General features: G+C 48.8%; 2 protein-coding genes across 4 annotated transcripts in view; one reads left to right on the forward strand and one right to left on the reverse strand.

The window, feature by feature from the left end:
• The first annotated feature begins 1,314 nt into the window (after positions 1–1,314).
• col9a2 (procollagen, type IX, alpha 2) lies at positions 1,315–17,759 on the forward strand. The gene is made up of 32 exons (XM_029248282.1): positions 1,315–1,513; positions 2,632–2,706; positions 3,286–3,321; positions 3,410–3,472; positions 4,475–4,528; positions 5,018–5,053; positions 5,501–5,524; positions 5,914–5,967; positions 6,051–6,104; positions 7,165–7,212; positions 7,613–7,669; positions 7,963–8,016; positions 9,541–9,594; positions 9,689–9,742; positions 10,307–10,360; positions 10,453–10,506; positions 10,830–10,883; positions 10,984–11,037; positions 11,329–11,382; positions 11,740–11,784; positions 12,065–12,118; positions 12,377–12,430; positions 12,550–12,603; positions 12,947–13,018; positions 13,435–13,470; positions 14,461–14,505; positions 15,222–15,254; positions 15,376–15,522; positions 15,671–15,725; positions 15,851–16,039; positions 16,430–16,507; positions 16,705–17,759. The coding sequence occupies exons 1-32, from the start codon at positions 1,442–1,444 to the stop codon at positions 16,908–16,910; spliced, it is 2,073 nt and encodes a 690-aa protein (XP_029104115.1). The 5' UTR covers positions 1,315–1,441; the 3' UTR covers positions 16,911–17,759.
• Positions 17,760–20,362: 2,603 nt separating this feature from the next.
• The window catches only part of col16a1 (collagen, type XVI, alpha 1), a 56,199-nt gene continuing 52,467 nt past the window's right edge, over positions 20,363–24,094 (reverse strand). For all 3 annotated transcript variants that reach the window (XM_029248263.1, XM_029248264.1, XM_029248262.1), the window contains 8 exons: positions 23,938–24,027; positions 23,598–23,633; positions 23,344–23,388; positions 22,738–22,932; positions 22,579–22,642; positions 21,971–22,147; positions 21,683–21,760; positions 20,363–21,484 (listed from right to left, as the gene is read on the reverse strand). In XM_029248263.1, coding sequence (XP_029104096.1) covers positions 21,285–21,484; positions 21,683–21,760; positions 21,971–22,147; positions 22,579–22,642; positions 22,738–22,932; positions 23,344–23,388; positions 23,598–23,633; positions 23,938–24,027 — 885 coding nt within the window. In that variant the 3' untranslated portion in view covers positions 20,363–21,284. The remainder of the gene's footprint in view (positions 21,485–21,682; positions 21,761–21,970; positions 22,148–22,578; positions 22,643–22,737; positions 22,933–23,343; positions 23,389–23,597; positions 23,634–23,937; positions 24,028–24,094) is intronic.

Below are 24,094 nucleotides of genomic sequence, written 5' to 3' on the forward strand. Positions count from 1 at the left end.
ACCGTAATAACTCCTTGTCGCGCCAAAAAAAATCCTCTACCATAGTATTGCTACTACAGGCGCACTAGGAATACATGCGGAGCGGTTGGGTTTTTTTATTGTGAAATCCCGCCACCTACCGCTTCACCTGAAAGCTCGAGTTCACCATGAAGTGTAACTGTTAAAGGCACGTTTCAGACGTGGCACTTCTGAAGTAATGAGTAATTCGTGTTCCTAACTCGTGATTTCGATTTCTGTGTTGCGGTAAAACACCACACCTCACTCCCCTATTAGTAAAAAGCGCGCATCAAAGATTTACTGACAGCATGTGGTTTACTTGTTGCATCTTAGCGATCCAACATCTGCGTGGGTATTTTGTCTCCTAAAAACCTATTTGCCTGGGAGTTTGGGTGGACAGTGACATACTCCGCACGTTTTTGGGAGCAGGAGATGGGGAAGCTGTGATGAATAAAGGTCATAGGTTCGAATCCCACCTCCTGCTGCACAATATAAACTTTCTGATTTTAATGTAAAGATACATTTAGCTCACACTTTTCTCTAAAGCAAGTTACATTGTTAAGCTACCTAGATGGCTGATTTGTTACTGTATTAGTTCAGGGTAAATACCTTCATCAAGGACCCTATAGCAGGAGGTGGGATTTGAACCTATGACCTTTGAGTCGCAAAGCGACGACTTTAACCCCAACTCCACCTATTGCTTCCATTCTGAAACACATACACACACACACACACATTTTCAGAACCGCTCGTCCCATACGGGGTCGCGGGGAACCGGAGCCTACCCGGCAACACAGGGCGTAAGGCTGGAGGGGGAGGGGACACACCCAGGACAGGACGCCAGTCCATCGCAAGGCACCCCAAGCAGGACTCGAACCCCAGACCCACCAGAGAGCAGGACCCGGTCCAACCCACTGCGCCACTGCGCCCCCCTTCTCTGAAACACATAAAGGAACATAAAGGATTTCTAGATACACCTATCCTGAAAACAATTTAATAAATATTTTTTATTTCAACTGCACATTTGCAGCTGTGGAGTTACCCTCCCATAGTGCTCTGCGGATCTGGCTTTCAAATAGGGCTCCATTTCCCACCATTCCCTCTCTCTGGGGCAGAGAAGAGAAAAGTGCCCACTAGGCCCCAGGGGGGAGGGAAGGGGGGTTCCACGAAGCGCTGCAGTTCACCAGTTTTCACAAGGCTCTGAGTTCTGGTTCCGCCTCCTGAGATCTGACCCCACCTCCTGAGATCTGGCCCCGCCTCCAGTCCTGGTGAGAAGCCCTAGGGTCTGCCAGGTTTTTAGTGAACGGCTCTCACAGCTCCCTGTGTTCTCTGGGGCTGGATATAGGTGTCACGTTCCCGTGCTCCTTTTGCTTTACCCCGATTGTCCTGGGTCCGAGGAGAGGAGTGTAGCAGCTGGGAGCTCAGAGAGGCACCGCTCGCCGGTATGGAGGGACACCTTGTCGTCCTCAAGACCCTTGTCCTTCTGCAGATGGCATCCCTTACCCTGGCTCAAGTGGTGAGTGAGACTTTGGGGTCCCTGTGAAGCTGGGTGCTTGGGGTGGAGCGGATCCGTGGTGCGAGGACAGGGAGGAAGGGGGTCCAAGGTGTCTTCCTCTCAGGCTCAGTGCTGGGGCATCCTGGAGCTCCCAGTGTGCCTGTGGAACAGGCAGTGTGCTGAGGCGTTGGGAGATGCTGAGGAGGATGGTCATTGTGTTGAAGGACGGTGATCTGTGTGTGAGATGGTTAATGCACCAGACGGCGCTCCAGATCCTCAGCTGACCATGTTCACAGTAAACGTCTCCAGCTTAGTTACTTCTCAAGAGCTTGTGGTCCAGTGTGGGATGTGGGTATGGCTGTTCAACCATGTTCTCCAACCCTGTGCCAACTCCAGCCGAGCCTGTGTTACAAATGGAACGTGTATGATTGAAAGACTAAATATTTTGACCCGGAATGTGATCGCAGAGATACATGTTCGATCGCCTGCTGCGCGGTATGTGAAGGTTATGTCCTAATAGAGGACAGAGACAGAGAACTGAACAAAAGTAGGGAAATGCTAGGTGAGGAGAGCAGGAGGAACATGAGGAATCTGACAGAGGAAGGAGAGCGAGGAACACACACACACACACACACAAGGGCTCATATTGAGTTGTCTCAGGTGGTGGGCACTCTGCAAACACACAGTAGGGTGGGACGTGATCCCACATCCCCCAGCCCCTCCCTCCCACCACAGTTCGAACACTTGGGGCTATGAGGTTGGCCTCCTGCTCTTGTGAGTCCTTCCTCACTGGGAGCTCTGATGGGGATGCTCAGGGGACTGTACTTTGGTTTACTAGGGTATTTTGGAGAAGACGGTGGTGGTTGGACAGCTGCGAAGGTTAGTTTAAACGGAGTGAGGGACAGCAAGACGGACAGCCCTGGGTGAGAGCGGCTGAGGTCCCCCAGGCTGTACATGTATTCTCTTGTGCACATTGCCAAAATAAATGCATATGTGACACATTTTAATGTGAAGACAAGGACAGTTTATGGATCTATATAGAGACATAGGTGCAACAGGGGGTGCAGTGGTTACAGCTGCCTCCTTTGGACTCAGAGGTGTGTGTGAGTTTAACTGGATCTGCATGTGCGTCGTTTCAGACCGGCCCGCCAGGCCCCCAAGGTCCCCCCGGCCCCCCTGGACCCCCAGGCACTCCCGGCTCCGACGGCATTGATGTGAGTAGTGGAGTCGGCGTGCCACGGCGAGCGGCACAAAGCAGGCCATTGTGGGGGCCGGCGCTACGCTGCAGTTCCGCAGTCGCACCACCAGGGGGACGGCAAACAAAAACATCTGTCCTACACAAAAAGAGCAGTATGCTCTGGGGGCGATGCGCGAACGTTCGTTCGCGGACAGGAGTCATAACTTCATACAGCTGATGAGTGTCCAAAGAGGCCTTGCACATGTTCTGATTACTACGTTTTTACATCTACTATCAAAATAACCTTTACTAAGACCACGGGAATATTAGGAGCATATTTGGTAGCCTCACTCTATACCGTTATTTCAGTGTGGAGTAAACGGGGATGTACCCAAACGTTTAGTGGAAAGAGGACACAATGGTGCATTTACCCTACAACCTCCCGACACAAAGGCTTCGCTCCCTAATGAGTGTGTCCCCAGCGTTATCGGATCAGGACATGTCAGGCACTATACTCACTTCCCATTCCCATCATTTTCAGGCCTCGGTATGGAAGTGTTGTTTTTGTGAGCACGCTGCGAACATGCAGTGAACTCCTTTTTCTTTCTCTCTCCAGGGAGACAAAGGACCTCCAGGCCCCCCTGGTCCAGTGGTAAGTATGACTCCCTCCTCTATCTGAGCAGGTAACCATGGAGACCATGTTGGGACGCTCCTCACCTGGCCTCTGTTGTTGTTTTTAGGGAATGAAGGGGGAATCAGGTGAACCGGGCCCAGACGGACCCCCGGGGGACAATGGAATTGATGTGAGTCTCGCTGAGGGGGAAATCAGAGGTCACAGGTCAGGGGTCACTGCCTATCTACCAGCTATATTATAAAACAGAGTTCTATTATAGTGTATATCGAGATCATTATATGATGTCATTACAAGAGTGGCTCCCTCATCAAAAGCCAACATGAATTTATGTCTTTTAAAATGAATATAGATCAGCACCAGGGTGCATCATGAGGCCCTGGACATTAGTATCCTGATGAGTACATGAATATGGTTCCTCAGGCTAGTGTTCTTCCCCGGCCCGGTGTTGCTGTGAGCTGTAAGATCAGCTGTCGGGTCACGGGAGACTTTGAGGACCATCACATGCGAAGGGGAAAGAACGAGACTCAGCGGGGATTAGAAAACTAATCCAGACTGGAATTTCAGTCCCGGCTTTTCCTCATCAGACGTCAGTTGTCCATAGCGCTATTAGCGGAACGTTCTAGAAAACACTGGCTGGACACTGTCCTGGGACAAGAAGGTCCGAGACCCTCTGAAAGGACACTCAAGCGCAGAGTTTGAGTTCACTGCGGGTCTCCAGATCACTGAAGATCAGTGAAGAGTTGAGGAAGAACTCACCTATAGTTTGAAGTGGCGCAAACAAAGACCTGACTGATAAACGCTTGTGTCTGCTGAGATGGTACTACGGTACTACTTCACCATTTTCTGTGACTTACTGGTACAAGTTAATTCGTCACGAGTCACAAATAAACACAAGAAAAACCCATGAGTTAGCTGATGTGTTAGTCCAAGGCAACTTGTGGTGAGGTTTGTACGCTATCTACGTACTTACACTGATTTATACTAATTTGTACAGCAGGGTAGTTTTTACTCCACCACATCACCACACTTACCTTGCTCAAGTGTACTACAGCAGGATCTGGGATTTTAACCTAGGTCCTTTGAGTCCAAAGAGCGGCTCTAACCACTATGCCACCTGCTGTTGTTCAGTAGGGACTTCTCTGACCCCACCCACTTCTCGCTCTCCTTCCAGGGACTGATCGGTGTGAAGGGAGACAGGGGTCCTGCTGGAAATCCTGGACCAAAGGCAAGAGCAAAACAATCCCACAATCCTTTGCTTTTTCATAACTTTTTACGCTGACGCTGCATACACTCTTATCCAGAGGTACCTTCATGGGCAAACAGACCAAAAAATTCTACACGTACTTGATAGAATCACTGACCGCGCCTGCTGTCCAAAACCATCTCTGTCCACAATGTTGTGACCCCGCCCTCCATTGCATGTCCCACTTTAGCGAAGGCACCCACCCAGCAGCTCCACTGCTCTTCTCTGTTTACAGCCCATTCCTCACACCAAACTATCACAAAAACATACCCCAGAATTCTCCCAGCCCCCATCTCCTGTCTACCACACTTTTACTCATCACTAGTATGGTGTTACACCAAGATCAGTGTATGCACTTCATGTTGATGGCCTGTTTCTGGTGTATGATGATCTCTGTGTCACTTGTGTGATGTGTGTTGGTGGAGCAGTTGAACCCTACAAACATGTCTCACCCATCTCCTGTTTCTGCAGGGTCAGCCAGGGCCTTTAGGAAGAGCTGGACCACCAGTAAGTATAGAAAGTTCTCTGCACTTTGGCCCCTAATCTCAGAATCCCGAAGGCCCACTCCAGGAGGCTTGTGGTCAGGTTCAGCAGGGAATGACCTGGTTCTGATATCTTCACTGAACCCATCTGACCCTTCTTCTGAGCTCTTGCGTTTGCCTTTATCCACTTGGCAGACACTTTTCTCCAAAGCGATATATGTCTCAGAGGACAGTACAAAAAGTGCAATAGTTAATGGTTTAAGAACTGGAGAACCTGTTGGATTTGGCTCTTAGGGACTGTGAGATGAATGGCCCTGCTTTACACCATCTAACCACCATCAATGCCTGTCAGGCATTTCCAGACGCTCATTTGCACCCAAGGTTGTTCTCTGGAAATAAATACCAAAAAAAAGCTCTAATCCTTATGAAAATGATGGTTTCTTACCCAAGTTCCTCCTCTACTGTCTCGTAGGGACCTGGACTTCCTGGACTACCTGTAAGTAGAGACGTGGGCGGACTCCAGTAAGTCCAAAACTGCAGCTGGTTGGACATGTTGCTGAAGGATGGAGCAGAACTGGAGGATTATGGACAGTGGGGAATGAATAGAGTTTTGGGGGCGGGCTTCCTCATAACTACTGAGGGTTTGTTGAGCTGGACCCACCTGGATCAGGCAACGGAAGCTCACCAACACACTCTCGAGGACTGAACTCCTCTTTGATCAAATCAGAGTTGATTTAGAAACCAAAGCTATGTGGGGACAATCAGGATTTTTAGAGCTTTCTGCACTTGGAGCAGAGACCATTTCCTGTCCTATTAGGATGATTGTTAACTTCCTGTTCTGGGTCCGATGGTCTAATCCAACACTTTGCCTCTGTCCTTCTGCAGGGACCTCCAGGTCCAATGGGCCTCCCAGGTGAGATGGGAAAGACAGGCATCAAGGTAATGACCCAACATGACCCTCCTGTGACCACAAGCTCTCACTGCCCAGTCCATGCTTATCACAGTCTTCATTCTCCTTTCAGGGGATGATGGGACCGACTGGACCCCCAGGATTACCAGGACCCCCAGGGAAACCAGTAAGTGGAGCCAGTGGAAGGACAGTGGAATGACTACACTTTCCAAAGAGACCAGTAACTGTGAGGGGTCAGTAAGAGCCCCTGGGATGCACACACTTATGTACATAGATGTGTGAGACACACAGAGGACAGAGGATTGACAGCTGGAGTGCAGGCAACTAGATGTACTTCTGTCACTGCATGTGGAGTTGATGGAGGTGAATTTTGGAAGTGAACCGGTTCAACTCAGGTCGACTGCAGAATGCAGAATGACAGGGTCAGCGCTATTGGGTCAAGTGTGCTTTGGAACTCTGCAGAGTCTTTGGGTCTAGGAAAGCTCTAGAATAATGGTGTCAGGTTAGTATAGACATGACGTGTTTGGGCTATGGATAGGGTTAGGGATGGAGTTAGAGTTAAAAATGGGGTTAGGGTAAGGTAGAGGGTAATGTCTGTAAGACAGAAAATCAGAATAGGCCTACAGTGCTGGGAAAGGCTCCTGTTGGGCTACACTATCATGGTGCTCCAGGACATGGACCCAGCGTGAGGGTCGCGAACTCCAGTTCTCCAGCACCTGTATTATCTGAAGATGGTCACAAACAGCTGGTCATACGTCACCAGCACAGACATTTCCCTTATGGCCACTGCAATGATTCCCTCCTGGTCCTGACGCAAGGCTGGAGAAGGAAAAGCCTTCCTGCTGTCACAAGTAGGGTGTGACCTTTGACCTTTGAGGTTGTGATGTTTTCTGGGGGTAATCCTGGACGTATCCTGGACGCCTGCTGTCCTGATCCTCCCACCTCTATGTATGTATGAGCCTATTTGGGTGCAGAAAACCTTCCCACTGAAGAAGTTGTGTAATGTGGGGGGGGGGGGGGTACTTATACAGCGCAGCAGGTACATGTGAAGTAAATCAGCGGCTCCTGTCTCGTTTTGCTACTGCTGTAAGTGCTGCTGAGGGGTTTCTCTCCAGCTTAATTTAAAGCAGTCAGCAGATACTGCTCTCAGTGGTGTATTTTGGCCTTTACACACACACACACCTCTCTACCCCTCCCTCTCACTGCTCCTACTTCTCTTTTTCCAGGGTCGTCCAGGAGAATACACCGGAGAGGAGGGTAGTGCTGACTTCCAGGTGAGACCCACAACCCTCTTCACCGTGGTTTTCATCACCCATTACCACCCTTTCTCTCTCACACACACACACACACACACACACTGCAGACCCTGTTCTCGTTCCCTCAGTCAGAGGACTGACCCAGATTTTGTTAATGAGCCCTGTTTGATTCAAGGCTCCTATTGGTGTTGGCCACAGTGGGCTGCAGTCCTCCCAGCAGGGGGCAGTGTCAGACACATCCACCCTTTCCTGGGTCCAGTCAGTTAATGAGAATTGGATTTAATGAGGTCTGTGAACCCTAAGTCATGGCTGTAGAGGGGCTTCTGCTCTAACCTTTATAGTTCCCCACACTGGGCCTCCACTCCCACCCAGATTTTCACTCTCATTTATTCGCTGTTTTCGCTTTCTCTCATTCCAGTGTCCCACCAACTGTCCAGCGGGACCAAAGGGCCCCCAGGGCTTGCAGGGAATCAAGGTGTGTTTGTATTTTTCATTGATTTCCTGTAAAGTAAAATGGAGTCAATAATGTCCACTATTACCATTACTGCAGTTAACTGAATTAACTAAGACCGGATGGATGGATGTGTAGGAGGGTGGGGGTTAGATGGGTGGAAGGATGAATAACTGAATGGATGGATGGATAGACAAATGTGTGGGTAGATGTATGGATGGATGGGTAGAAGGACAGATGGATGGATGGATGGACTGATGGACAGTTAATTAGACAGTTAACTTAGTTTTATAAATTTGGGCTTTTCTTTCCTTCAGGGACATAAGGGTCGTCCTGGAGCGCTAGGAGATTCTGGCAGTCCAGGGAAGGAGGTATGGTATATATCAAGCTCCACAGGATTCACCCTCCCCCACGGTCAAACAGAGACAGTCACGTCACATGCCCTCACCCCTCAAGTCATTAACCCGCTTTGATCCTGTCCACCCGAAAGGGAATCAACATATTTCTTCTGCAGCAGGTGATCCAGTGCTGGTAGAACAGTGGTCTGGACAGGAGCACCTCTGTTTGGTGAATAACAAGCAGTCAAAGGGACATAAGGCAAGTCCAGGTGCAGGTTCTCCGCTGCTTTCGCTGCCGCAGCGTCTTCGATAGAGACGCAGGCTGATATTTCAGCCAACAGCGGTGTGCAGCGTAAATAATCGTAATGCAGAAATCAATCGTGTGCCTGGCTGCGAAGTCAGTGAAAAAGGACTGTTAGGACAAGGATCTCAGCAGGGACGTGCCCTAGAGGCTGATGGGAAGCTGCGCTCATTCAGGTGGTTGGCACGGTGCGGCCTGGCAACGCTTGTTGTCCCGGATGCCCTCGTCTCCTCCTCGCCGTGAGCTGATGATGTCGGCCAGCTGAACGGGATTAGCGCTAATGAAGCCCCCTAGGCTGTGACTGGCACTAATCTGGGTGCGATTAGTCAACCCTGGCTCAGGCTCAACACAGCGACCAGGGGATGGTAGGGTTCGAGGGTGCGAGTCGGGGAATTAATTAATCAGTGTTAAGGAGTGCTTAGGGTAATAAACCGGCTGACTGTGTTCGCTGGCTACCATGAAGTGATCCACACCTAGCGGCAAAGCACTGACACACCACAGCGTACCACCTAAAAACACCACAGAGTTTACACTGTATTTACCTGGCTCCATTCTCATGGTGTTCCACAGTGCATGAATTCTACTGCATGCAACTTTACCTTCACGGCTACAGCACCGCAAGCTCAGTGGGCTCATTTCCCGGCATCCACGGCTTATTATGACCTCAGTGTCTCCAAATATAACACATAATATGCAGAAACGAGAAAGTGGCAAAAAGATGGATCAGATGGACAAATATACCCTGGTTGAGCTGTGGTCCTGCAAGGAAGAGTCGCGATCCACTAATTTGGCCTTGAGTTTAGCCTGGGGTTGCTGATTCGGAGTGCAGTGCAAAGCAACGTACCTTACCTTCCACTGGTGAGTGGAACTTCTAAAGATTTTGTCAGTGGAAGAATCAAACAGGGTGCACACTGTCATCTCTTCGATTTCTGTCATTTTTAATTGCGGTTGCTCCATTAATTCACCCCCCACTTTCCCAACCTTTTAAAACTGATCAGTAAAACTCAGACACGTTTATGTGACTATTTCTCCAAAGTGACTTACAATGTAAAGTTACTTACAGTTACTTACCCATGTATACAGCTGTGTAATTCTCCTGGAACAGTTTAGGCTAAGTACCTTGCTCAAGGGTATTGCAGCTGGAGGTGGGATTTAAACCCACAACCTTTGGATCCAAAGGCAGCAGCTGTAACCACTACAGCACCAGTTGCCATCGTGGAATTGGTCTCGACCACTTTCTCTTCTTCTGTTTGCAGGGACCTAAAGGAGATGTGGGAATCTCAGGAGAGCAAGGAATCCCAGGACCTCCAGTAACGTATTCATTTCATTTCATTTGATACCTTCTGGTTCACCTGGGCTCAATGGGTGGTGGCGCCTTGATGGGCTCTCTCTCTGTGTGCACAGGGTCCCCAGGGCTTGAGGGGTTACCCTGGTATGGCTGGGCCCAAAGGAGAGATAGTAAGTACCGGTCCTTGGAGTTTTTTTTCTTTTTTTTAAGTCAAGGAACCTCATTCCTACGCATCACATCATCCCCGCATCACATCGCCTCTTCTTTGAACCCACTTCCACACCAAAAAAATCAATTACAGGCACGGGGCGTACAGAAACAGAATGTAAACGCCTAAATCTCATTGACGGGGATAAGGCGGTTCGAGTCCATTGTGTCCCATCTGTAGTTAATGATCCAGGGGTTTCATCAGTCTTGCAAGAAGCGCACAAACAGAGCAGCAGCATGTCAGTGCGATGCTGCTATTAGCAAAGCAAACAACCCATAATCTCCGAAATCACGGTAATTAGCACGCCCCGGCGTTTAGATTGCCGTAATCGCCATCTTCGCTAAAGTACACCAGGAAACATCTTGCCAAGGTGCACTCCATTAAAGACCCCTCCCGGGAACACGCCACACATTAGTCTGATTTTACTACTGATGGACGTGTGTTGCGCACCATGAGGCTAAATGCGTGTGTTTAGCATAGCCGCTCATCACGACACGGGTTTCTTCTGCCGCTGTGTTATAACCAGGGTCCACGTGGGTACAAGGGGATGCCAGGACCAGTCGGCCTCCCAGGACTCCCGGTGAGCACAATTCTCCATGTGATCCGAAGCACTTTGAGGCAGACTTCCTGTTTCCTGTTTCTTAAGACAGGTTTTATTTAACTGTACTGTAGGGTGAAGAGGGACCCCGGGGGCCACCAGGTGATTCGGGGGACAAGGGAGACATGGTGAGTATTCTACTCTGTCCACTGTCCTGTCCATCAGCCCGTCCTGCCGTCAGGTGAGGCAGGGTTAGTTTTCTGAAATATTCAGCAAAAATGTAAATTACTCCATTTGGGAGCTCAACAAGGGTTTGACTCCAGCAACATTGTACCAGTAGTCAAAATAGTCAAAAATTTTCCTCTTTATAAAGTTCAGATACACAGCAGGGTCTGAACAGCAGGCCACACTACACTGTAACTGTGTACAGGGGGTGGTTGCCATGGTTACCATAGCGATTCATAAGTTAGCTGTAGTTAGTGATCCATCCTGTGTGGGTTCACTTCTCCAGGGTGCACGCGGCATAAGGGGGCCCCAGGGGGGTATTGGAAAAAAAGGAGAGAATGTGAGTAAAAAAAATAATAAAATCCTACATTTTTTTAAACCCAAAAATCTGTCACTGGCTTTGACTAAAAAAATATTGTAAAATGTGCTTGTCAATACAGGGCCTACCTGGGATCGATGGAAAAGATGGAACACCTGGAATTCCTGGAATCAAGGTAATCAGTGGTGGACACGTCTGTCGCTTGAAATTGCCCACTGAAATCTTTTCATCGGAATCAGAACGAGCTTTATTGCCAAGTATGTTCAGACATACAAGGAATTTGTCTTGGTGACAGAAACTTCCACAGCACAGACAGAATGACAGTGACAAGACACAGCATTTCGCTAGTACTGTTTTAAGTTATGATAGAAAAGCTATTGTTCCTTGGCTGAAGACTAGAGGAGACACATTAATGTGGATCTGGGAGGCGAAATCATCATCATTACCCCCCTCTTTCCCTGTGCAGGGAGCTCCAGGACAGCCTGGGAGACCTGGACCTCCAGGCCACCAGGGGGCAGCAGTGAGTAACCACTACGCACACAGTCACGGTGCAGGTGCACAGACGTCCTCTCATTTACCACAAAAGATGACCCTGCTTTTCCCGGTGATGATAAAAAGCTGTCATTGTGTTGTGGGCCAAGGTCCAGCGAGACCTTGCACCCCTCGCTGCGTCTCATCTGGAGCAACCTTCAGGTTGCACTGTCATAATTCATCACTGTTAACTGTGACTCCTCAACCTCGTGGGATAACGGAACGCATTAGGCACCGTTACCGCGTTGCAAACAACGAGTAATTTCTGCCGCGAAGCCAAAATCGCAAACTGTATATGAGACATGATTGCGACCATTCTCACCTTTGACCCTTGTGTCCTCCGTAGGGTTTGACTGGAAGCCCTGGAACCAAAGGAGGACCTGGACAAAAGGTGAGACGTCCGCTATGATCTGGTCCCCATTCCTGCGCCCATGATGGCCCGTGTTCCTACACTTTACTGTTTCTCACCTTATAAAGGACATGTGTCAGCAGGTAATCTGCATATCAGGTGCAGATCAGTAATACTAAAGTGAGTAAAAAGTGTCAGTTAAATAACACAATACCGCAGTATGACCTGTGAGTTTACATGGGTGCACGTCAAGAATCGGCCCTGAGAGGAAGCCCTACCTGCGCGCATTAAAACCCTTCCCTTTCTCTCTCTCTCTGGTCAGGGTGAGCCAGGGCCCAGGGGTGTGACAGGGATGGCTGGAGTCCCAGGACCTCAGGTAGGTCATTGGTCACATCCCCATCCACTGTGAGAGAATATTCCAGATTGCCCCCTTTTGTCACGATCGAATTATCCATGTGCCCCTGCTGGGGGCAGCAGGCGGCCTGGTGGTTAAGGAGCCGGACTGTCCAATTTCTGCTCCTCGGCGCCGCCGCTGATCACACCCTTTGGCAAAGAGACGTCATCATGTAGGTGTGAGAATCGCTTTGCATGGAAAGGTCCCGCCCACTTCTCATCCCCCATTTCCTGTCGGCAGGGAGAGCCCGGGCCTCCTGGGGAACCCGGGATGGAGGGAGTCCCGGGTCTGAAGGTAACCCCACCAGCGCCTGCTCCATCGGGGCACATAAAGCATTCGGACATCACACATATGCCTCAGATTCATTGTCTCGTCGACATCTGATCCCCCAACACCCTCTAATTCCTTTGCAGGGGGACAGGGGACAGAGAGGGCCGGTTGGACCAGTAGGCCTCACTGGTCAAGTGGTACGTTACTGGTCCTCTTCTTCTGTGCGGGTGCACATTGTGTGCATGTGCGTGTGTATTATCGTCTGCAGCGGTTAAGAATGTACTGTACACTCGCTGTGCACCTCATTGTTTGTGCCCATGAACAGAAACGTGAGAAAACACTTGGAAAATAACTATAGGCGGCTTTTTGTGAACGATAAAATCCAGACGTTCTGCTGTTGAACGTCTTCGTTTTGAAGCGGCAAAATCTGGGCAGGAGCAGAAGCCCAGGAGGCTGCAGAAACTTTCCAGAACTGTGACTGTGTCTCTGTTCCTCGGCCATCTTTGGGTTCAGTCCTCTCTGTGTCTCACCTGTCAACAGGGCAGCAAGGGGGAGCGAGGGCCCATGGGCATCCCTGGACCACAGGGCATCCCCGGAACTAAAGGAGACAAGGTGAGTGCGTGTCTGGTGTGTATTTCTGTATGTCTGGTGTGTCTGATATGTGTGCGTGCGGCCAGTGCAGTAATGCTCATTGCGGCCACACAGAGGCGCTGTTTACATTCAAATCTGTGACCCGCAGCCGACAGTTTAATTTTCCTCGTATTTGGGATTCTACATCTGACTAGTCTTTGTGGTTCAGACTGCAAAATGAACGTGATCCTGTCCACCGAGTGTCACAGTCCTCGTCTTTGGGGCTGCGCTGACACGCAGCACGGGTTAAAACAGAGTATCTCTGCTGATCGCCATGTGTCCAGGGCTCATTTGCGGCCCGAATGCAGTACCAGTAATGTTGTGTACGTGGGGCCCATCTGTGCGCTTCCAGGGCACTCGGGGATCATCTCACAGTCCAACCTCTGCTTCTCTTAAAGGGCTTCCAAGGAAAAGTGGGCTGGAAGGGAGACCTTGTGAGTATAAAGCAGTTAAAAAGAATAACCCCCTGCAGTGCTGAAACGAAGAAGTATTATTCCTAACTGTCCGATAAGTTTTGTACGCCAGCTCCTCATCTTACAAACACAGCTGGGATCAGAGATCTCTTTTAAATCGATTTGTTTGCACGTTCAAAGTTACTTTCACCACCAAGTCACAATCAATATACGTTTAATCATACAGACATCCCTCTATTTATTTCATGGTTTGGCTCCCTAAAAATGTCAGCTGTAGCTACGTTGGACTGTACTCACTGTTTTCTCAGTTTTATTATTATTCATTCTATTATATCATTATAATTTACTTTTAATTATGCGTACTCTATTGTATTATTCACAATATTCTCTTTATTTAGGTCTTTTATTATTTATAACGCTGTTATATTTTTGCAGCTATTCTTTAGCTATAATAAATACTTTTTACAAAATTATTTAAATATTTTTATTAATCTTCAGCTACATTTATATTTAGGCAAATTTTACGATGACTGAAAATAACTCTACATTGTCACCGCAAACTCTTATTGAGTGCTGATCGTTGGCCAATTCATGACATAAACTTGTTCCACATTTCTCATCTTGTTATTGATCACTGACGTGCAGCAACACCAGAAATGAGCTGTAAACACAGAGGAAGTGAGTTGAATCAAGGCGGTCCCACACTGCTGTACTGTTTGTCTGCTCAAACACAGGTCATGTTTGTTCTGCTACAGGCAGGAATTTTAAAAGATAGATGTGTGAAGGAAGCGCAGTTGAAAATAAGTAATGTGGAAAATGTGCGTGCGTTTCAACATTTATAACTCGACAATTGAGGAGGAGTCGGTGTACAAAACCTTTCATCAGTCAAATCAAATTAATATGCAAGACAGGCTATTCGTTGCGGACTGATATGCATACGTACATACAAGTGTGTGTGTAAATGTTATGTGTGTGTGTGTGGAGTATCACCCGAGTGCCTCTCTCTGCCAGGGTGATCCAGGTGTGGAAGGCCTGCCTGGTGAGAAAGGAGAGAAGGTAAGGACGACATGTTGGGAAGGTATGCTCCATCACACAGCAGCGCCGCCGGTCCAGGGAAGTCGAAGGCGTGGGCTCTGGAAATTGGAGACTCAGAGGCCCTTAAAGCCAGATTACTTCCTCTGTGTGTTTTAGCAGCTCATAATTAAGCGCTCTCACGGTGTAATGTGACACTTTAAAAGCTTATGTGAGTCTTGTCATTAGATTAGAGAGCTGTAAGTAATACTGAGTATTAAAACGGCTCAGGCTGCAAGGTCCATATGGTCATGATTTGTGTTCACTTTGTAATACGAGCCAAGCAGGGACCTTGGCTCTCTGTGGCCAGGAGTTTGTTGGTTCACATCCCAAGCTGTTACCATACCCCTGCCACGGATGGCATGACAACCTTCTTGTTGCCTTGTATTTGTCCTTCATTTGTCTCTTGGGTGCCTCCTTCACATGGGGCGCGGTGGCACAGTGGCGTAGTGGGTTGGACCGGGTCTTGCTCTCTGGTGGATCTGGGGTTTGAGTCCTGCTTAGGGTGCCTTGTGACAGACATGCGTCCCGTCCTAGGTGTGTCCCCTCCCCCTCCAACCTTACGCCCTGTGTTGCCAGGTTGGCCTCCGGCTCCCCGTAACCCCGAATGGGACAAGCGGTTCAGACAATGTGTGTATATCTTTCACTTTATGTAATCTTGCACATTAACTGGAAAAAAATCTTCTCTATTCTGCCAACAGGGTGTGTCTGGGGAGCCTGGACCTAAAGGACAGGTAAGAGAAATTACTTAAAAATAGATGCAGAATTAGGGGCCCTGGGCATTGAGTGGGGTGATGTTCCGCAGCCTCCCGCTCTTCCTTCCTCACCTGCTTCTTTGCCTTTCTTCCCTGACAGCAAGGCGTGAGGGGTGACCTCGGGTACAACGGCCCTACCGGAGATCCTGGCAACCCTGGAGACAAGGGACCACCTGGACTTCCGGGCCCACGGGGTCTCAGTGGAGAGAGAGGAGTGCCAGGCATGCCAGGGAGGCAGGGAGCCCCCGTGAGTTGAATCTACTCAAGCTCCCCGCACATTATGAAAGAATCAAACCTTCTTGATAACTGTCCCTGTCGTCCGTTTGCCGTAACTCCCCGCTCACCCCGTATTCAGCCCGTGTTCAGCTCGTGTCCCTCTCCGGTCCTCTTCCTAGGGCCGGGATGCCTCGGACCAGCACATCATCGAGGTGGTGCTCAAGATGATACAAGGTTAGCCACATTCACACTTCCTTTTCTGTATCATCTATACATCTTTTCAGCTTGCCTTCCATTTCCTGTCCTTCCCATCATGCCATTCCACCACTGCACTGATTCGCTGTACTTCTCAATGGCAGAACGGCTGGCCCAAGTGGCTGTGAGCGCCAAGAGGGCAGTTCTTGGTGGAACTGGTGTCATGGGCCCACCTGGTCCCCCTGGACCACCAGGACCCCCTGGTCCCCACGGTTCTCACGGTCTCCCTGGGACTCGAGGTATCCCTGGAATCATCGGTGCACCGGGACAGATTGGCAACACCGGACACAAAGGTATCAACATGTTTCTGAAAGGGATTCAGACTATACTGGACGATTCCAGATTTCAGTCCTCTGTCTCGAACAACTGACAGCCATCGAATTCTGAGTTTCTCCTATTCCTTCTCATTTTACATACATTTCAAAAACACGACAGTGTGTCTATTCAGAGTGTTCCTGCACTGCTGAGAGCCCAATCCACTTTTCTCAGCGTGAACCTCAAAATATTGCCAGACCTCTCTAGACATGAATATGTAAATCTAGAGAATTTTTTTCCACATCAGTGAGTGACTGTTTCCTTTTTGCTCATGGATACTCTTTCTACAGTCCCACTGAATATTAAAAATGCAATGAATTTTAAAAATATCCCAAAATTCTGCATCTCAGCATCTGATTCTCCTCCAGGAAAGAGGGGCCTGAAGGGTGAGCGAGGGGACCCAGGCCGCCCCCACCCCGGCCCGCTCGGACCTCCTGGAATCCCAGGTGAGATCACATCTGCAGCTCACCACCGTCACATGTAGGAAAGGGTTAAGAGCTACAGTTAGGGTTAGGTAAATCATGTACAAAAATTGCAGTCCTCACAAAACTACAAGTTCCATAACACACTGGTAAGCCCTCTTCATTGCTACAAATGTGTGGTTAACTCACCAGTGCTGTTTTTCTCCTTTCCACATGCTCAGGTCCCTCAGGCATTGATGGTGTGGCCCGGGACGGGAAGCCTGGTGAAAGGGGACCCCAGGGTATCGCCGGAGAACCAGGTCGTCCTGGCAAACCGGGTCCTCCGGGGCTCCCTGGGTTCTGTGAGGCTGCGGCCTGCCTGGCAGCATCTGCGTACACCTCACCACGCCTGCAGGAGGCCGGCACCATCAAAGGACCCTCTAAGTAGAGCAGGCCCTTAAAGGGGCACTTTCAATGGTTGTGAGTTGGAAAGAGAAAGGAGGAGAGACTGATGCTCACGCACACACACTTACACACACACACACACACACACACACACCTGCTTTCCCTTCACTGGACATCACCAATTGGCGGGAAGGGAAGTCCGCTGGGATCAACGTCACGGCGAAATCCATCCAACCGCTTTGCCCAGACATAACCACCAACGACCCCTCCTCTTGAGACCCCGAGGACTGTGATTGGATGGTTCACAGCGTCAGGTCACTGTAGTCCCGCCTATTTTCTGTAATCATGCTCCGCCTACCGACACAGAACCGAGTCTGTATCCATACACGGCTGCGGACCGAATGAAGAGAAGGACAGCTGTGCTCAACTAACTACACAACTATTGGTGCTTCTACTTCCTCGCCACTTTTTACATCGAGAAAAGCTCGTTTTCCCCCTCACATATAAAAAGTGACGTGTACAAATCAAAACCTAACAATAAAATATTGTAGTTATTCAGTATTTGACATGTATTGTCAGTTACCTCATGGGAGACCTTGAGTTCGGTGCTCTTTCCGTCTAACCCGTCTCATGTGAACATTACTCCCCCTTTTTACTGTCTCCATTTAAAAACAAACCAATGCCTTAACTACTTCCTCTAGTTACCCGGTCACCCATTCCCCCACAATTCCCTGTTGTAAATCTTTGTAAATGTGAGTTTATTTTATATGACCAGGATGGGTTTTACAGTGGACTAATGAACAGAACATTAAAAAAAGATGTTAATGAACGTAATCAGTGTTTTATCCTATGACTCCCGCGGACCGGATGGTAAACAAATAGGGGGACAAACAAAGCGTCTCAATTTTTAATGGCAAGGTGAGGCATTGGGACAGATGAAGGGAGAAAGAAAAGAAAAACGGATTATTTTCATTAACAAAGCCTATTTATTGTTTCTCTGGTTCCAATGTAAAGACTTTAGCTGAATTCCTGGTTGTTCAGTGCAGCCAACGTCAATAAAGAGGAACCTTTTGTAAAAGTGAATGCTCTTTCTCTGTCGTCTGGGCATCGCGAGCGCCGCTGCCATGTCTGGAGCTTATTTCTACTACCAATCAGGACTTGGATCAATTTGCACCCAGTCCCCGTGGCCTCCTTCCTGCCCTCCTGTCTGTGTAATAAAGTTGTGCGCGCACCCCCTACAGATGGTCTGACATTTCAGCTCTGCTCTCTCCTGGATGCTGATTCTGTGTGATGTCCCGGGCAATCGGAGCCATCCGCACCCAGGTTTGAAACCAACCTCCTACTGTTGTACCCTTGGTCAAGGTTACTTACCCTGAATTGATACAGCAAAAATTTCCCAGCTCTTTTAAAAGATAAATCACTGCAAGTCACTTTCAAGAAAATAAATATATGAATTAATGTAAACGCAGTTAAACCTTTGCAGTCACATGGTGGTGTTGCTCCTCCTCTCTTTATGGCCCCATACAGTCGGCCCATTGATTCAGATGGGACACTGTGCGGGAGAATGATACAACAAAAGCTGAGGATGCACTGTCTTGGTCCACTGCTGGTTTAAAACTGCAGTATAATTGCATCAGACAATTACTCATTCAATCAACCAACCAATCAATAAATCAATCAACAAGTTAATTCAAGCATTAATAGTTAGATGTAATGGGGGCCTGTCCATCCAGAATTAGACCAGCCCTGACATGCCCCTCAGTATGTGTGTACAACTCCTATAGCTAATATTGTTTGTCCCGTTGTCACAGTGCTGGTCTGATTTCCTCTGCCTAGTCACCCACATTTTACATTTATTTACATTTATTTTTACTATATCACATGCACACAGCATCTCGGTCTGAACCCAAACTTCTGCTACTTCTCCAACTCACAGCAGCGGGAAGCTCCTGCATTTAGAATTACAGTACGTTTATTATTTCATCTGGCACTTTCCTCCAAGGTTACATAAAATGTGACATTTGTATGCTGAGATACAGAGATTTACCCATTTATTCAGCAGAGTCATTTTTACTGTATCGGTTCAGGGTAAGTACCTTGATCAAGGGTACTACCGCAAAAGCACAATGTTTACAGCCTTCAGTGCTGCTTGGCAGCGGGGAGGTAGGGGGAGGTACAGGTATGCAGCGTGCAGAAGTATCCATATATTTCAGTGCATCAGGTTTGCAAACCAAACAGGCATTTTGGACGGCTGCCATGGTTACTGCTGAGCCAGTGGGAGGGGCGAGCTGTTACTATGGTTACCGCAGCGAGGCTCAGGCACGGCCACCGCTCCTGTGGAGAGATCTGGATTCTGAGAACAATGGGAGAGCAGGTGCTTTGGGGTCGTCGATGAGCATCATACCTGCCTGGTGTTCCTTCACGCCGGAGACAGCGAACATCACCTTCCTTTCTCACCCCCACCACGGGGAGCCGGTTTAGGGGCTGGGGAATGGAACCACGCGGCTGCAAGCTGAAATCACGGGAGGGAAACAGCACTTGTTCCATTCTCCAGCTACGTAAATAGTTATGGGGTAAAACTGTGAAATTGGAATGTAAGCGAATAAATGAAAAGAAGACAAGACTGCTTAAAACATTTATTTGCTTTTGAATTTATAAAAAAAAAAAAAAAATGAAAGAAAACAAGACTGGATGTGATGTCTAGTAATAAGGATCCCACATACAGGTGGACGGCAGGGATGAGCGCTCGGAGTGGTTTGGCGGCACTGAGGCCTTGAGGATTATGCGAGGAAGTACAGTTTTTGGTTGGGGGGGGTCAGGCGAAACAAACTAATCAGTCACCTCACAGGCGATGGCCAAAACACTAAAATTACACTGAGCCGTGACAAAGGGAATATAACTCAAACCACCACAGCAAATGACTACGAGTGACAAAGGGTATGTGCACCCTGAGTGTGCGTATGTATTAATAAAGTACTGCCATACTGTATGGTGGAAGCATTGTGTGCAATGGATTCTGGGTAAGGTGACGAGTCATAATGCTGTCTGATGAAGTCATTTCACGCAATGCATTCTGGATAAAGTGACTGCTCAGAATAATGCCTGGTGAAATCATTTTCTGCAATGCATTCTGGGTAAGGGGACTGAATACTGCCTGATGAACGCATTCTGGGTAGGACAAGTGCAGAACAAACACATGATTTCAAGTTTAATATACAAATATAAGGCCAAAAAATAATGTGCAGAGGATGGGGGAAAAAAAAAGGGCCCCTTAGCAGATCTAAGAGTACGAAAGCGTTCAAAACAGTCTCTTTAAAAAACACGAGCCATAACATTAAGAAAACACATTTGCAATATATAAAAAAGAAGAACGCACTTATATAAATCATAAAGATTCATAAAGCTTATAAAAAGATGTTCTCCCATAGGCTGGATTCCAAGAACACTCCGGAATGAGGGTGAGAGGAGGAGCACCATGCTTTTATCACTTAAAAAAACTGAAGAGGAGAGCAGTGTAAACAGAATTATGTACAACACAAAAGTCCAAAAGGAAGCTGCTGGACTGCGGATGTGTACCGTATTATTTCACGTTAATTCCCGGAACAGGAAGGGGACACCGAGCCACATCGCCTCTCCTGCTTGGACTCTTATTTCTAAACAGCTAACATGGTAAACACATTCCTGGAGCTTTTTTTGGAAACGGGACAATTTCTACTGGACCGAGGGCCCGGCCTGAACCGGTTCAAGACTTTGGATGGCTCGGCAAACAAGCGACGGACACTGGCGACGGAGGCGGCCATCTTGGCTGCCAGCAGCACCCTCCACATTTTTTTCATTGAGGGCTGTTGGGTGTGTGTGTGTGTGTGTGTGTGTGTGTGTGTGTGTGTGTGTGTGTGCGTGCAAGGTGTTTTTTTGCTTTTTCTTCCTCCAGAATCAGGAAATGCAGACATGTTGAGTCTCCGAAACAGTAAATAAGGCAGCTAAATTACAAACAAAATTAAATTAAGCATTTTTTAGAGGGACATGTGGCTACTTTAGATTCTAAAGGCCACAAGCTACTGATGTGAGACTCATTTACCATCTGTTCAAACTCACCTTGGCTATTACGAGCTGAACAAACAAATGTGATTGTATTAAATGCGGGATCATGTTTAGAGCAAAATGACCATGGCGCAAACCGTAAAACGCAGTTTCTTTCCCGCTTTTCCGTGACTTGAGAAGTTGAGGGCCTCTTTTGACTCCCGGGGGAGAAGTTCCACAGGTTATTCCAGATTGGTTGACTTCATGGTCTCGTCGCTGTGCAGGACCCCAGGTGTACCGTAGTGTGCGTCTGCGTCCCGTCAAGTTACACAGCGGATCGAGGCTGGGGTTTTGGGACTCGGCTGGGGTAACTGTGCTCCTTCCGACATCTCTTCCTTTAATACATGGGGCCCTTTACTTGAGGACCCTTGGGGTTGTACTCTGCAGGCATTGCACTGTAGCAGTCTGAGGGGTTACACCGCCCCTCTTTGCCGGCCTGTCCTGGAGAACCAGGGGGGCCGGGGATACCGGGTATGCCCTGCTGTCCGGCTGGACCTGTGGGTCCCATTTTCCCGTAGCCTGGCGGTCCCGGAACGCCTGTGGAGAAGACAATGAGAAGGACGAGGTAGTTATGCACCACTGAAGAGTAGGAAACAGAAGGGGATATGTTGGAAATTGGGATGAGGGTATGATGGAGATGAAAGAAAAGGGAGCTATGGGACAAGTAGGACTAGAGTGCTCTCAGTCATGAATCAGCAGAGATGCTGGTGCTCTCCATAGCACTCAACACCTTACCTGGAGCTCCAGGAGGCCCCGTGTCACCCATCTCTCCTACACCTTTGTCTCCTTTTTCTCCTTTCACCCCTGCAGCACCTGTGGACAGAAATGCTTCAGTGTTGCTGAGCTGCTAGGGAGGATTGCTACATATTCTGGGCCGGGAGCCACTCCACTGCTACAGGAGCAGCCCACACAGGTACACAATGCGTTGAGGTTCTTAGTCAAGAATGGTGGAATGTTTCCTGTAATGTTTTGCAAACAAAGGACAGAAAATTTCTCGTGGACTAGGTGGGCCAATGACTTCACCTGGCGGTCCCATGGGGCCTTGCCGGCCCTCTCGGCCAATCTGCCCCGGGAGCCCCGGCATTCCAGGGAGACCCTGTCGACCGGGTGTTCCGTCTTTCCCTGGGGGCCCGGGCCGACCTGGGGCCGACACCATTTCCACAGGCATCTGCATGCGGGACATGTAGTAGGCCATGCGCTCTGTGGAGACATGATCACGGTCGGGGCTGAGTCACCTGTAACAGACCAGCACTGGTTCCTACCCACCCTTGTCCTCCTGTCTAGCCAGTACAACACCACCAGCATTTCCTGTTTCCCCACAGCTTTTCCTGCAAGTGATGTATAAACACCACAGATTATTCTAACCCTCAGATACGGAAGACGTCTATATACAATCATGACGTACAACAAACAGTTAGCACTATATATAACTCTGACGTGCAACAAGAATAGCCGTAAACATCGCAGCTCCCCATAGACATGATTGTCCATGGAGGAGATAATTTAAAATGATCAGCTAAGCAGTAAATAACTCACCATAGAAACAGATTATACAAGTCGCAGTGGTTAAAGGCATCTGGCAGGAAAGGGTTCGATTATAAAATGATTTTGAACCCATTAGCTGGACTCACCGTCAAATATTTTCATCACTTGCTGCCGGATGAAGTTCTTGATCTCGTCGTAATTCACCACCGCCTTCAGAAAGTGAGGACACACATTACAGGCTGCTGGACACACACAGACTAAGAACACTGACCGTTCAGCCCTCGCACTTTTGGGTGAGACCTCACCTCTGTTCCTGGCAAACCTGGCAAGCCGGGTGTTCCGCCAGGGCCGGGCGGTCCTGGGCTTCCCCTCTCACCTCGGGGGCCCGCCGGCCCCATCATGCCAATGCTGGAGTCCTTGGATGAAAAACCAGACCCTGGAAGTCCGGGCCGTCCTCGTTCGCCGGGTGGGCCTCTCATTCCCTGGGTCCCCGCCTCACCCTAGAGAAGCAACGACAGAGGAAGTGACATGTGTTACCCTGAGGTGGTTCTGTTCCAGAGAAAGAATATAATACTTAGTTATAGACACCGTTGACCATTAGGGGGCAATGTTCTGACGTTAAAGCAAGACAGCGATGCCTGTATGCTTTAATAGAAGGGCAAGATGGTGTTCCAGCAGTAGATAAACACTATAAATGATCGAATGAACACAGGGGCTTGCTTGTGGCGACTGTGCTAAATCTTGCTGAACTGTAGGATGAAAGTTCACAGGAGGCGCCGTTTTATTGCCTCGCCGAAACAAAGAGGTGATGTTCCGGCAGGCTCAATTCACGAGGGCAATAAGAGAACTGCCTTGAGCAAGTCAGCGGTCGTGTGACGCCGGGTGAGTTGTGCTATTGGACAATCTCTTACCTTCTGGCCTGGCTGTCCGTTGTCTCCTGGCTGACCAGGAATTCCCTGAGAAAGAACACGCAGAGGGTGGTACGTGTGTCAGTTATGGAGGAAATAAATTTCACACTTTCACACATCACAGGACTCGTTGCCTTCACCCCACCCAAGCACTCATGCAGTCACCCATTCTTGTACCTGTCCTCAAATTGACCCATTTCCCTGTTTCAGTACCCAAATAGAAGGGAAGCCGACAAGTGATCAACAGCCGTACTCACATCCTTGCCTGGTACTCCATCGGTTCCTGGCTCTCCCTGGAGAAGAAGAAAGCAGCAAAAACTATCACTGGTGCCTTATTGACCGCCTACGCCTTTTCCACGTCTGCTCAGCACATGTATGCATGTTGACACGGCAGCAGCTGTGTGTAATGTACGGAAACCAAGTTAATGCAGAACAGGTTGTGTTCTGTTCTATATGATCCAGTGGACTTGTAATCCAGCCAAACCTCATGGCTATGGTACAACATGGACTTCTGTAAGTCCTTCAGCTATAAGATGCTTACAACTCTGACTCCTAGCCCTCGAAACGCAGTAAAGGCAGATGTGTTATGGTACTGACCAGTGGCCCAGGATGCCCTGGAGTTCCAGGTGGTCCCACCATCCCTGGGAGTCCTCTCTCCCCAACTTGACCTTTTTCACCCTTCATTCCCTGTGGACAGAGAAACTGGATAGTTACAGACAGGCCTGGTGTCCAACCTTGAAGACTGCAATGTAAG

This window comes from Scleropages formosus, chromosome 23, assembly GCF_900964775.1.
Source record: "Scleropages formosus chromosome 23, fSclFor1.1, whole genome shotgun sequence".
Lineage (NCBI taxonomy): Eukaryota > Metazoa > Chordata > Actinopteri > Osteoglossiformes > Osteoglossidae > Scleropages > Scleropages formosus.